Below are 16,086 nucleotides of genomic sequence, written 5' to 3' on the forward strand. Positions count from 1 at the left end.
CAAAGGAATTGTTTTGTGAATACTCAGATGGTGAACTAATGAGATTGTCAGAACATTTTGAAAATATGTAGAGAAACAGGAAAATTAGTTCATCCGTTTTGGGGAATAGTGCTAGAATACTTTGTTATTAACAAACTGGAGTAATGCCTTAATATTTCCATTTTATTATTACAGATAATTGTTAATAATATCAATACATATTAATATTATTAAAATAATAAAGATATTATAGATAATGATAATAAAGAAATGTGCAAAGTAAGGGCCATCACCAACTCAGGATAACAAATGTGGTGATTTTCTACATTAGAATTTATCTTAACATTCATTGGATGTCAGGAAGTGGATATGACTCATGGAATTACTGTAACTTATGTCAATAATATCTTGGTGTGTGGCTATTATAGAGATTATATCCAAATCTGATTAATTGCAATAGCAAGAATATATTTATTCCATTCATAAAAGTTTGCAGAGTCAAAGCAGTTCAACATTTATAGGAAATGAAATAAATTTGTGCTTTAGGAAGAACACTATATAAGGTTTCTCACAATTTCAGCTAGGGGGGAAATGATGAAATCAAACATTTAAATGCTTTTAATAGAATACGAGAGGAATGAAGAAGGTCTACTTTCCTTCCTTTCTTCCTTCTTTCCAACAAATACTGAGGAACCTACTACCTGACTCACTGGAAATATAGCAGTGAACAATCAGAAAATACTCTGGCTCTTGTGGCATTTAGAATCTATTAAGAATTATATTAAATAAATACTTGTAGTAAAAGTGATGAGTATTGCATAAAGGAAACATTCAGGAATGTTCCTGAAGAACTGACATCTAAACTGAGCATTGAGAGATGAAGTACTGACTAGATGAAAGAGGGAGGAGGGCATGAAGGGGAAAAGGTGTATGTCACATGCAAGTCAGATTAACCTGATTCCTGAGTTTCAATCCTTAGCTAAATAACTTGATTATCTCTCAAGGGTATGCACATATACACACATATGTGCATGCATACACACACATGCATACACACATGAAATTTTCACCCCACACATTATATTCAGACTCCACTATGAAAATTGCTTCCCAATCCAATGCACTGTATTTCTTCTCAGGTAAAATTTTCACACAATGCTGTTTTCAGGAAATAACCAGGAGGGTGAACACTAAATTTTGCTACTAAGAATGGGGCTTTAGTTTTGCAGAGTTTGGCTTGTTTTTAAGAATAAAACCTCACATTGAGCCTTTCCTCAAACAGGCAGAAAAACACAAAGTAACTTCTCAGCGGAACAGCAACATAGCAGTTACAGCTGGCCTTTGTGAAATTGAGCTAAGTCCCTTGAGGGAAAAGCAAGGACTGAAATTACAGTATAAAAGTATTAATCTCTTTGACAACTCCAATTGCCTAATATTCACCTTTTTAAAAGTTTGGTTTTTCCTTCTTTAAAGTTCTCCCAAAAGTTTCAGTGACATATCTGTGAATCTATAATGCAAACATCTTACTTTTTGAGGAAAGGAGATTATGGTTAACAAAATAAAAATATTGCCTCTAACAATTTTATATTGCAAGCCTCATTTTGAGAGGATTCATTTATCTCATGTGTACACACTACTTTAAATCTTTGGTGAATAGCTTTCTATGAATAATACGGCCCTTGTTTTATTTTAATGTATGCTATAGCAAGTACATCTGAAAATTCTAAAAACGCCTGGAGAATCCTCATGTAAAGGTCTAGGCAGTAGATGGAAACGTGAACTTAGTTTCTGAAAAAGTAAATTGTGAGGTAGACAAGTTGATAGCATTATTTTTTATGACTACTTGTAGTTGGCTTACTAATAATTTGCCTACTGAATAGATCCTAGATAAAAGAGTCCCTTGCTTTATGTTCTCCAAGTAAAGTATATTAGAAGATGTCTGTTGGAAGACAGAAGTAAGCATAAGCAATAAAGCTTATATCTTATATCTTTACCTATAGCTTTCCTTTTCCTTTTCCTTTTCAAGGATCATGTATTTTTCAGATTTTTTCTGTAGGGAATTAAAATATCATAAATGTTTACTTTAATGAAAAAGCTTGACATTAGTGAGTTGAAAATGTGCCTTAAAGAAGATTGAATGGGAAAAATTAAGCTTTACTGTGCTTTTGTTTCCATTTTATTCATGAATGCATACAGATGGTGCTGTAGGTAGTAAGCATAATATCTATAACATCTTAAAGTTTTTATCATATTTGGATCAGGCATAGTGATAATTAAATAATATTCATTCATTCATGCTTAATGACTGATTTATAAATAAATACCTTTTTTGGGCTAATAAGAACCATAAGCATTTTTATTATTAAAGGGATTTTAATTCAAAATGCATTCCCATATATAGGTAAATACTCATGAAGGGACAATTATTATGAATTATATCATTCTGAGGATAATCAAAACTAGTTATATTTGAGAGGTGACCAGAGAATATTATATCCAACATCCTGTTATTTACAGAATAGTGGATATATGTGATTAGGCATATACATGAGTTCATATGTTCAGCAACTAACAGCCATGTTCCCTTCAAATTGTGTATGCATTGCAGTCCCCTCATCTAACTATAATCAGTCCCAAAAGGCCCTCCCTATTGACAGCCCCAGGTGAGTCTGGCCAGATCTCCCATGGTGCTCTTTGAGAATAGATATAAACCATACATAGATCTCTCTTATTTTCAAAAATACTGCTGCAATGGGAATGAAATGATTTCCCCCAGAAAACTTCTGGGCACAGTTGCAATTTAATAGGATGTGCTATTAAAAAAACTACCTTACCTTAAATTGATATACTGATTTAGAAAGTAATTTTTGCTACTTTAAGGATCTTGGAGCAGATGACTTATATCATATATATATATATATACAACAATTCATAGGTCTTTCACTGTACATATTGGTGCCTATAAATTGACTTCCCCCAAACTAAAACACCAGCTGCTAGGAGGTTGCCTTCTATCACACAAAACTGTGTATTCTCTTTCAACCAAATCAATATATTTTGTTTCAATATTACAAATACCATTACTATGAGTCATATTTATATAAATATTTAAGACAATCTTAGTGACATTATAATCTAAAATGGTCTTAATATTAGAACAATGTAAATGAGAACACTGTTTAAACTCTAAATATTTATTAAACTGTAAATTTGTTAATATTGTATCTTCTTGAAATTACTGAGATAAATAGAGATTAGGCCTGATTTAAACTCTTTGGGGACATTGCTTCCAAATTAGCAAAATATTTTCCCTTAACCCCAAACTTCCACTTCTCTGTTCCAATTTATGGTTGTCTACAACACTGGAACATATCGACCATTGTTTTATGTAAACAAAAAGTGGTATTTTTTCCAGAATTCATGTTAACAGGCTTGTGTTTCTGTGATATTCAAATATAGGACTTGTTCATTGTTCAAATGCTTTGTTTGCATAGCTTCTATGAATCTGCATCCAAACACAAGTAAGATTCAATGTTTATCTTTTAAGGGGAACAATTGCAACTGTATTCTGGTATGAGCTATAATAGAGGTAGGTGTTGCACTTATGGCTTTTTAATTAAGTGCCTACTAAAAGCATTGTTTAGAGGGAGAGTCAGGACCAAAAAGCTTTACTTTTTCAGTGGGCTAACAGAAATCAACATGCTTAAGTCAAAGTATATGACATGTATTACAATGACAAAGGAAACGTTTTTACTATCCAAGGATTCCATGTATATGCCAGTTCATTTTTGGGTTGCACATTTTATCTTAAAAATTCTGAGATGTTTGTCTCCCTGTGGCAGAAATAAATGTAAGGAACACTTTTAACAGCTTTAAGAAACTGGACAATTAAAGAGGTAATTATTTTTGAAATAAGGATAGGAAATAGGGAGGCTGAGAAGAACATACTGGGGAACCTGAAGTAGGGAGTAGAATTTTCTCCAAGGTGAGGGTTTTGACGACCCTTATGATGATAATTAATTAGATTTGGTTTGGGAGTATAATGAACCCAGTACTAACATGATAAAGAAATACCATCTGGAATGTAAAATAGGACCTTGTGAAATTACGTGTAAGAGGGTGTTGGTGTAGTGTTTGAGGATGGTGTGGAGTAACTGTGTCCAGGAAGAAGGATCATAGTTCATGGAATTTCTCTTTACCTGTACTCTTATATTATTATTTGCCTTTACTCTTATTGGTAATAGATTTTCCCAAGTATTACAATAACTGCTAGATAAAGCATATTTTTAAAAATGGTGGTGATGTAAATACTTGAGAAATATAATTAGAGAGTTTAAATTAGTGTGTATATACAAAAAAACTTCACCCATCAATTACATGATGCTCTTCTCTCCAAGCATACTGGAGGCATGCATAAACATTTATTGTGTGATAAGTCAGAAAGTACATCTTAAGATATACCAAAGAATTGGAATCATACATAACTGACTGCAGTACAAGTAAATTTGAAATTTATAATTAAACATAAATTGAAATTCAATGCAATTACTTTAAAGTAACTCTTAAGCACAGCAAAAATCATACTACCATACAGTAAGAACAAATTTAGGATTGAATAATAAATCTCTCTATATTTAAACTCCTGCAAAGTAACTGAAGTGGTACTTAGAGGAAAACTTATAGCCATGGGAGTTCATATTAAAAATGAAAAAATAGAAATTAAGTATGATTAGTATTTATTTATTTCAGTAAGTTAGAAAAAACAAAAGCAAATGTAGAAAAAATATGGAAGAAATAATATAGATAAAAGTAATATTAACAAAAATACTAAATATTAATAGACATATAGCAACAAAGGAAGGTATTTTACTGTGAATATTTTCATGTCAACATATTTGAAAACTTGAATGGAAATAACTCATTTTTAGAAAAACATTTTAAAAATCTAAAATTAAATAGAAAACCTGAATTCTCCCACTCACAAAGCCATTTTCTTACTTTGCTTTGTAAGAGGAAAGAACCAGAGAAGGCTCAGTTTTTTCCATGGGCATGAAATCCATATCATGTTCATGTCCCACAAGAATTTCCAAGTCATGATATAGACATTAGAGGACTCCAAGATCTGTATCTTGCTCACTTGTGAGTTTTTCTTTTCTTTACAAAAGCTTTCTTTAAACCATTCTATTTTAATTTATCTAGGCTTCTTCTGATAGCCCTGAGGAGACAAATCGCCTGTTCCCATGGCAAATGCAAAAGGAATTTCAATTGCATGTGTTACTGTAGTTTTTAAAACAAGAATACAATGATCTTAGGCAATAAGGACTTGCCAAATCTGATGATGGATACTTTGAAGTTTGTTTTATTATACTGTATAAGTTTTGATTATTTAAAATATTTCATAATAAAAAAATGCAAGTGATAAGTAACAAATTCAAACTATGTATTTTTAGAAGTCAGTTGATAGTTTGAGATGAATTATGTCTTTTATGACTCAATTATTGAAAAATACAATTTAACTTTAAACAACTAAGATCTAATTTGTTCTTAGAGTCAATAAGTTTAAAACTTAATGAAATGTTTATAACATTAATAGGCATTGTAATATTGATTTATTTAAATACTTGCAGAAATATTCTAAAATATTATAAATATCACATTTTATTCTCCATATTTTGGATAATGACACATTTAAATATCTTCAGACATTTTTCAAAACATAATTATCATTACACATTCTCCTTATCACTGAGAGTAATTTCTGAGTAAAGATGTGGAATCTTCAGCTTCCAAAAAATGAGTTTGCTTTTTAAAAAATATTTTGCAATCTCAGCCAACTTCCACAGTATACTAATTGCTAATTTGTTTGACTGATACATTTCCTTTAGTAGTAATTAGGGAAATGCTAATTTCCTTCTCACTGATAGGAAAAGTCTACAGTGAGAGTTCTTTTATGAGATGAATTGAGGTAGTCTGCACTAAGAAATTCATATTTAACTAACCACTGACAATGGCCAATACAAAATTATTCTCCTGTATAAAACACAATTTAAATCATGATGCTACAATTGAATATTCATATTTACCTTTATATTCTAAATGAAATCCAGTGTAACTAACAGATCCATCACTTCGAAAAGCCAAATGCATGGTATTTGAGCTGCTTTCTATTCTCTCTGGTAATTTGCTGTCTTGAAAACTTCCAATCAGTGGGCTATTACTGTCTGGTCCATCATATATATAGAGGAAGTCATAGTTTGGTTCTATGCTAAAACTGAAAAAAGAGAAAGAGTGAAGTAAATGAAATAGTTATTAATAAGGTAAGCATAATAGTCACATTGTCATCTTCAGTCAGTATCTTTAAAAATAACAACAGATGTCAAAATAAGCTAATTTGATAATTCACTTGGCAGTAACACACTGAATAAGGATATCAGATCAGCAGTGGAAAGAGAAAAACATCTTGATATTTTCAAATATTTCCTAGTTGGCATTGTGTCTACAGGGAATACAAATGATTGTAAGGCAGACAGCTTAGCTAATGAAAGGGTACAGGGTTTTCCCTCAGAGATGTAAGTTCAAGACTTGTTTCTGTTCCTTATTGGCTACATATCCATAAGTAAGTTACTTTATATCAGTAAAATATAAAGGACAATAACTATTTAAAATATTCTTCACCTGGATATTTCGTATCATGAAAATAAAACCGCTTTCTTCTTGGTCAATAGTACTATTTACCTTCAACTTCAAAATTTATGAGCATTTTTGGCTGTTTTAAAATGCAACTCTACATATCACATTCAAACAATGGTTTGAAATACAAAATTTGCATTTAAATTATTCAAATGAAACACTGCACATTGTATTAGGTATTCTTTTCCATGAGAGTAAATATATTTTCTTCTTTTAGAACTTAATGCAGGAGAAATCAAAACAATATACTGTTGTCAACATTAAATAGTGTGTGAATAAGGACATTTTAGCACGTAAATTACTCAAATCAATATTTTAATATTGCAAAATTTGCATAATAAACTTGCCTTAACAATCTTCAAAAGTATGAAAATAGCCCCATAATGACTACAGAACCCACATATTAGGAAGGCAGAAGATAGGCAATCATTTTTCTCTTTTTTACCTAGCTCATAGTGTGGCAGAGAAAAGGATGGATTCAATGGGATATTAAGAAAAATAGACAAGTTCACAATATAAAATAAAAGTGATAAAGCTAGCATTGTTAATCATCCATTATGGAAAAACTGTTCTGCCAAGTTTTTATCATCTTTGCATCTACATAAGAAACTTGTTAGGTGAGAGAGATTGTTTCCAAATATAATAGATTTATAGAGGTTAAGTTTCCACAGCAATTCTAACCCTTTAGTGTTCATGTATGAGAGAGAGGAACCCATCCAGTTTATTTGTGCATAGAGAGTGATGAGAAAAGACTGGGATAATGCAGTTTCCCAACCTTTCCATACATATAAGGGACTCAGTAAAACAAGAGAAAGTTGGAGGACTACCACAATGTTGTATTTAATTTTAATTTATTTAGTATCTTCACAAGTATAATCAAATTAATTATTCTTAAAATCTTTAAGTGGGTATGAGGCCTGATTTTAGGGAACTTTGCAGTAATATAGCAGAAATCAGAGAATAAGGCCTTAATTCATTACTTATTTACTACCTTTGTTCTGGGGTAAAGCACAACCTTTCTAAACTTAATCTTTTTCAACATTAAGATCTGATGAGAATCACAACTTCTTCTCTCACTGTTGGGAGAATCACTAGGAGTAAGTGCTTTATAAATGATATATTATAGTGGCATACATTATCCTTGGAAGGCCAAAAGCCTATGTAACAATGGATTGCAGTACATTTCTTTTTTTATTTCTAGTTTGGTCATAAATAAATACCTCAGAATATTGATTTGTAACTTCTTTGAAAGTGAAAATAAAATAAAAAAGTAATCTTTTTCCAGGAAATTTTGGAACTTTGGCTGTAATAATTATTTTTCCTGAAAAATGGGAAGGACAGTACATTCTAAAAGTACATTCTGTTTTACAAGGCATTGTCATACATATTAGCTTTGTCTTGTCAATAATCCTGTGGGGGTATAAGGAAGGGACTATCATTACCATTTTCCTAATGAGTACACTAAGGCCCTAGAACATCGGTGGTCTTCCTGAAGTCACATAATAAATGGCACAGCTGGAAGTCAAATTTAGGTCATACACTTCATGTAATTTAGCTTTCTACCATGCATTTATTAACTAGAATAATTTTATAAGTAAACTAAATCCTGTATCATTTCTAATGTTTGGATTACCATTTCCTCAACTATTGAAGATGGGAATTATCATACTTACTTTAGCAAGTTGTCTTATAACTGGGTCCTGAGATACAAGTAATATTATCATCATTGCTGCTTTATTACCAATTGTCAATGTATCACTACAAACTATATAAATAAAAATTCCATATATTTATACTTTTTCAAATTCTCATTAGTTCAATTTTTCTTTTCCTTATTCTTTTTTAAAACCTGGTTTCAATGTATTAGAAAAAATGCATATTTAATCTTAATATTTTATATAAATAGCAAACAGTTCAACATAGTAGCAGAAGGGAGGGTTGTGTTACCTAGAGCCGATGTACATGAGTCTAGGACATTGAATATATAGGAACATTCCTACTTACGAGCTCTTTGAGTTGCTGATACCTAACATTCCCATTGAAATATGAAGGGGAGGAGTTAGGCCAGGTTTTGTGATAACAGCTGTAAACTCTCTATGAGGAAACAGAGATTCATTCAAATAAATACCTTAACTGAGGTAACACAGATGACAGCCGCAGAGCTACAGCTCAAACTCAGTCACCTCCTTTCCCTCACAGGAAGCTACGTCCTCAACTACTTCAGTTCTAAGCTAACCATGCAATCGACATTTCTAAATAACAAATGTGAGTTTTGGAACACTACCATGTCAAGTTATTTTATGAGACAAGTTCTACTAAGAAATCATATGGAAATGACACATCAGATTCTTTGTCAACTTGACTTAATGACAACACCAGAAAGAGTAGGTCGAATATGTGTCTTCCGAGACCCATGGTGTTGCTGGACATACAGGTGTTTAGGTCCCTTATAAAGATTTTAGGTGGTGCACATATAGGAGAAAAAAAAGCACTTCAAGTACTGACCTTTTAATTTTGAAGTTTAGGAAAAACTGAATTTTTTGAAGCAGAGATGGTAAGAACAGGGAGGGAGGTAGGTTATAAAGAGATCACATTTCATAAGGGTCAATAAAGCCCTCGACCTTTAATAATGTTTCTTTTACACTGGAATCTAGGGAAGATACTCACCCACTAGCTTTCAGAATTGCACTGGCATTTATGATATTAAACAAAACTTTGTAAACTGTTGATTACACAGTATTAGCATTTGAATTAGCAAAAAAAAAATCATGTATAGAAATAAAATTCTTTCTAGTGCAAATGCTAAAGCAAAATGACCAGAAAGATTAAAATGTGGAACTGTATAGAACTCACCTGATAAATGCCAAGGAGATAACATAGTCAGCATTGACAGTGATAGTCCAGTCACAGTCCCTGCTATGGGGATATGGATGAGGGAAGTTCGGCGAAAGAATAAAGCCTGAAGATCCTGTTAAGTTGCCTCCACAGGGTGCTTTAATTGAAACAAACAAACAAAACCCCTTAAGTGATTAGTAAAACGTATTAGCTATCAATATTTGTGAAAACACTTCTCTAAAACTGTTTAGGAAGTTTCCGTACAGACTTGACCTTTTATACTATTGGATGTTTGAATATTGCATTGTCTTTTGAGAGAGGCCATTAAATATTAAATACATACATAGATGGATACATTAAGTTTAGCTCCTTTATTGGCTTCTAAAGACAAGAAAAAAATTACATATGTACTTCTATCCCTTTTTTATTACTATTTTGTTTCATGTAAAAGTAAAGCATTGAGAAGAGGGGTGAAGATAGTTTCCCCAAGGTTACTATGACAAATCTGAAGGTTGCAGAAAATGGACCAAACAAAGTAAAGCAAAACCTCATTAAGTGGAATAATAGAAGATGAGATATTTCACTCATTTTCACAGCTTCCCTGGTACCTTTTTTATATATTTACAGAGTAAGAGGCTTTGATAATGGTTAACAAATGAGAATGGATAATTAACTGAGAACCTACAGCACTTTACAATAAACCACTCTTTAACTGAGTGATACTCTTAAATTCTAGTGGACTGACTTGTTGATGAAACAGTTACTACATTTATTATGCAGGCCCAAACAAAGATTTTTGCAACACTTCAATGGAGAGGCTGAAAAACTTGTCAGTGAAATTCAGAGAATAGATTCTTTAGGGATTAGTGTTGAAGTCTGTTAAACAGTTTATGATCGGAAAATAATATATTAAACAGAGTTGGCAGCCTCTCAGAAATAGAAAAATGAAGATATGGAGGGCCCTGGTGGTGGAGTAGGGCAGTAGGGATATAAAGTTGTGTATGCACATGCACACACACACACACACACACACACACACACACACATGAAAGGGAGATAAATATTGGGATTCTCATGATCACATGATGTCTCCTACACATAATCAGTACACCAGCATTATTCTCTTATCTGAGTTTGAAATTATAGTTTTCTTAGATAATTTTGCCATTCAGTTATGAGGCATGACACATAAAACTGGTTTTGGAAGGAGAATTTTGGTTCTGACAACATTTCACATCTCTGTTCTTTACCTAAGTCTAGATGTGCAAAATCATCACTTTAATTTGGTGGTTTTCACCATCTAAATTATGGATGTCTGCCATTACATTTTTCCATGCCCCTTGTTACCCTTGCCTCAGCGCCTCAAAGACAGTGGATGACTTAGTTACTATCTACTGAGAATACTGATTTGCTCAGACTTAATTTATTCACCACTGCTTAACCATCACCTGTATATTTTTGTGGTATCTGATCAAATGATTAGACATAAACTATCTCAACTTTCGATAGTTGTTCCTCTCTGAATTTTAATAACTTCTGAACATTTCTCTCTATAAACAGGATAGAGAGTCATTTCCATTTATCAGGGTAACACCTTCAGCTCTGTCACACCATCTCTCTTCCTTCTCCAGGACCCTCGTTCATTAATCTCCTCTGTTCTTTCTGGCTTCTTCTCCTTTGTCCACAGACATACTCAAGTATCTTTCATTCTAAAAATAAACAAAGCTCCCTATGATCTTGTTCCTTTTTACCTTTTTTCAGTAGAAAATACTGATTTTTACCTGATGGTTAAGAAATCCCCTCACCCTTTGGGTTTGGTTAGATGGGTTCACTGTGATGAACCACCCTTCCCCGTATAAGTCAGATAAGACTTGTCATGTCTCATAAGACCCCTTAAGTAAATCCCTCTCATTTTCCTATAACAAGACTATACACAGGCCCTGCAAATTCCCATTCATTGACTTCATACGATTCACTGACCTGCTCGTCATCACTAATCAATCAGAATAAAATGTTTATAACCTTAACTCTAATTAAGCTGTGCCCCTTCCTTTGAGACTCTGAACTTAGGCCCTCCCTCAGCCTTCACCTAGTACGCAATCCCTCCTGAGGACAGGCTGCACTCAGAGCACAGCATTCTCTGGTCTACATCCCATTCCTCACAAACCTGGTTCCTTTTAGCCTTGTATATTCTTCTTCACAGAAGAAAAATCTCTTTGCCTAACTCATAAGATGCTTGTAGGTCTATGGTCACATTGTGCTCCTTATCCTAGTAAGTCTCCACTGCTCCAGCCCTGCAATAATTCTTTTTCAATATAAGTCTCTCCTTACTTATTTTGAATTTGTTTTTCATTTTACAACCAAGTCTTTTGAAAAGGAGGTCTAATCTCACTGTCTCTTTCTTTACCAATGCGCTGTATTTACCTGTAGGCAGACCAACATGATTAGCAAAGTAGGTCAGCACTAGAAAAATTGTTTCTTATGCTGTATCTCAAAGAAAAACACTAAAGTATTCATCTTGAGAAAACTTATCTTCAGGAATGGCACAGTTTATATGTCAAATTATTTGTAGAGGACACAATAATCTTTTTGTTGCTCAGGGATTCCAGATGTCTTTATTTGGTCCTTTCTGCCGCCATTCTTTCTCCAGACATTGCCTCTCCCTCAGCCTCCTTGCTCCCGACACAAACGTTTCTTAGTCTGCCTGGAAATGACTTTCATACTGACTAATATAATGGAGCCTTTTCTGCCTTTATCTTTCTCTTCCTATTGGTAGTTATTCTTAACTGTCAACTTCACCTTAAGTACACTTTCCTTGTTTTGGGAATGCCACTTCTAATTTTCCTCTGATGTCTTTGCACAAGACCTCAGTTTCATTGCCAAACGTGTTTTTTTCACTTCATCTTATAATTTTATCTCCTGAGTTCCTACTGAGTTGTTTCTACTTTTTTACTCTATTCTTCCTTGTTAACCATATACTATTTTTTTTACTTTATCTTCCATTTATGCACCGATAAATCCTTTTTCCTATCTTCTCCAGCAGATTTCTCTTAATTCTAAACCATATGCTTTCTGACTACCTATACCTGACAGGTATAGGTACCTGAATCACAGAATATCCAACATACGCAAACCTCAACTCAAATCTGCATCTCCTCGTGCATTCCTGAGTTGTTTCATTAGCGTTATCATTCACACACTCCCAAACTAGAGGGGTCTAAGATCCTTTCCTTTTTTCACAGCATACATAAATCCAATCAATCAAGAATCACTATCTAGACTCTACCTAATAGATTATTGTTGGTGTTTTTCAACCCATCCTTTCTTTCCTTGTCTACTATTGTATTTCTAGGTCTGACTCTTACCTGCCAGAATTATTGCAATAACTTCTTGTTTCTCATGCTTCCAGTATCCTCAAAGTTCCCCCAGTGAAAATATCTAATCATATTATGCCCATGGATAAAATTCTGCAGTTTCACATTGCCTAAAACATAGTGGCCCAAGTCCATGCTACAGCTTCCATGACCTGACAGCTGCAGCTATCCAATTGCATCAACCACCACTCCAGGCACGTAATTTATACTCAAATACTATCAAACTGCTTGTAGTTTCTAGTACTTCTATGTTTTGCCCATGATATTCATTTTTCCTTAAATGTCTCTTTCTCATCTACATTTATATAACTCTTATTTGTGTTTCAACATTTGTCACTGTCTCCAGGAAATTTTCCTAGAAATTCCCAGCCTGGCCTCTGCTTTAGTTCTCTCTAATGCACTTCAGTATTCATTGCAACCTATCTCTATCATTTCCCTTACCACATTTAAATATTCCATTCAGGTGTCTAGATTCATCTCTAATGTGTAAGCTAAAGACTGCGTCTTATGTTATTTTGAACTTGGCATTTAGCACATACTACACCTGCCATAAATGTTTGTGGAATTGATAGTGGCTCTTTGTATTGATTATAAAAATGGTAAACACTACTAGAAATGAACATGCAACCTAATTTGTAGCTATTTGTTTTCATAAAATAATAGCATATTTTGCCTTTGGTACTTGTAAAATCATACATGACATTGAAAAAAATTATAAAAAATGTGTAATAATAGAAAATGTATATATATATATATATATGTACACATATATACATAAAATATAGGAATGACAGTAAAATGTTCTTTGTGAGCTTCCTTCACATGCTGAGGTGGTGGTGAGATTATGTCTAACTTGGGTAAGCACTGGAGAGCAATTTTGTTTGTTTCAATTTTCTTTATTTTTCACAGGGAATATCGGTCATTTTTTACTGTTAGACATCTTATACACATGCATACACCCATGTTTATACATGTATTTCTTTACCACAAAAGATAAGGCAAATCCATTAGATGTATTTTAGAGTATCTTACTGGACATTTTCCTAATTATACCATTACTTGGGCATAGAATCTTCTAATAATTATTTTCCTTCTATTATGTACATTCTAGGTTTTTTCCCAGTATATTTCATTGCTGTAGTTGACTTTGAAAATTTACAAAGCCATTAAGACAATTGGAGATATTATCTGACATATATGTCCCAAACACTCAGTGAGTATAGAGAATTGTCTTTGCCTCAAATATAGCAAGCTTTAGACAGCATTTAGAAAATACATGTTTTTTTTTTATGCATCTGGTCATTAAAGCATCCAGAATAAGATTCTCCCTAAGACAGACATATGAATTAAACTTCCAGTTAGATTCCAATGGATTTTGATATTAATGCTTTTTTCTGAGTATAGTTTCTTCTGAGGCAGTTGTATGGGGAATTATTGAAAAGTATTTTACAACATTCTTAATTTATTCTCCCCAATTCAGCTTTGCATCTCCTGTCTTTCTCAGCAGCCCACCCATACTCTGTCATTGTTTACTTTCATATTGAGTGCCACTTCTTTCTCTTGGGCAATATCAAAATAATATTCACACTGTCAATTTTGTTAGAGTGAATTCTAACTTTCTTAAAGAAGACATCCTTCTGTTTAATACTGGCCAAAAGGGTGACTACTTTTACATGCAAGCAAAATGCTTTATGCTCCAGGGCCCGAGACAGAGACTTACAGAGTTTCTAAAACGTTCAGGGTTTAATCTTTGGCATACTATTTCCAATCATGGAGTTCTTTCTTATCAGTTTCAGAGGCCAAGCTTTCTGCAGCCTTAGCAATTTTTCATACTATTTTTAGGTTATTTTCTTCTTCAGAGAAGCTCTAATGTATATCCTCTCCTTAAACTATCTTTTTCTACTAAAAAATAAAATGTAGCAACCACAATCCATACAAAAACTTTCCACAACCTGCTCAATTTAAGTAAGATTTAGTGTTCAACTATTTTTTTTCTTGTAGAATGAGGAGTGGCCAGCTAAAGTCTTGTCTACAAATGGCATTCTATAAAAGCCTATCTCAAAACTCTTAAATCCTTTATGTTTTTTATTTTAGTGTTTTCTAGAATTTCAGTATAAAGTTTTTCAATATTTTAGTATTCTAAACACAAAAACATTTGACATAATATAGTCCTTCTATGGTAATTCTAATAAACCAAAACCTTAAACTAGGTCTAAGAATTATATTAGTTCTAAAGTAAGTCTCTGGTGTTCTATCATTTCTGTTTTACACAAAGATTCTCTTCATGAGATACTCAAAATCCAATTATTTGGAATAAGGCATTTTTAATTTATTGGATTTTTTTAGGTTAACCAATTTTAAACAAACAAATGGAAACTTCATTGTTTCAGTTTCTTTCTTTGAAAGCATTTCTTAACAGTATTTTTTCCTTGCTTTTATGAATATACTTGTAAATGTAAATTAGTCAATGTTTGATGATTTAATATCCTGCAGTGGTACATGAAAGGCAGAACAGCTATAAAAAGAAACAATAAAGTATAAAGGGAGATAAGACTAAATCTGAACTGGCTCAAGCAATTGCCTTATTTTGTGCTTTTTAAAAAGTCTCTTTCTTCCGACTAAGGTACTACACACCCTTTTCCTATTACCATATGACTCAAAAAATCACTATAGAATGTTGTTGAAATGTATAAGTTGGATATCTTTTTCTCTTTAATGTGCTAAATTTGCATGTGTTGAATGCCATAAGAAATACAATGATGAACAAGATATGGAATGCTCTCTCACTGTTCCTTACAGTATATTTAGGGAGAGAATATGCAAAGAAATAAAATATTGAGTAGAGAGAACATACTTTTGTCAAAATTCAAGTTGATATCAAGTTGTGAATTCAAGATAATGCCAATTTTAAAATACTTGAGTGAAAGTTTTTAGATTAAACCAGTTTAATTTTTAAAACCTAATAGAGAGATCCTTGTAATTTTTTCTCAGACCCAGTAAAGAAGATAATATGTATCTAAATTTTCTAGAGTCTAACTCAGGGATTCATGAACAGTATGAAGACAATAGGCAGACAGTTGGAAGTGTGAACCAAGTTGCTGAAAATCCTTAGATCATCAGAATAAAAACTGACATTCTTTTAAAGTACATGAATTGAATGGAAAGTCAAAGTTTTGAAACTCAAACATAAATTCTGATGAAATTTCTT

At 32.7% G+C, this 16,086-nt stretch overlaps 1 protein-coding gene across 5 annotated transcripts in view; it reads right to left on the reverse strand.

The window, feature by feature from the left end:
* Positions 1 to 16,086, reverse strand: part of CSMD3 (CUB and Sushi multiple domains 3) — a 1,174,595-nt gene that overhangs the window by 259,621 nt on the left and 898,888 nt on the right. For all 5 annotated transcript variants that reach the window (XM_073229983.1, XM_073229982.1, XM_073229981.1 and 2 more), the window contains 2 exons: positions 9,523 to 9,661; positions 6,063 to 6,250 (listed from right to left, as the gene is read on the reverse strand). In XM_073229983.1, coding sequence (XP_073086084.1) covers positions 6,063 to 6,250; positions 9,523 to 9,661 — 327 coding nt within the window. The remainder of the gene's footprint in view (positions 1 to 6,062; positions 6,251 to 9,522; positions 9,662 to 16,086) is intronic.

This window comes from Manis javanica, chromosome 2 (genome assembly GCF_040802235.1).
Source record: "Manis javanica isolate MJ-LG chromosome 2, MJ_LKY, whole genome shotgun sequence".
Classification (NCBI taxonomy): Eukaryota; Metazoa; Chordata; class Mammalia; order Pholidota; family Manidae; genus Manis; species Manis javanica.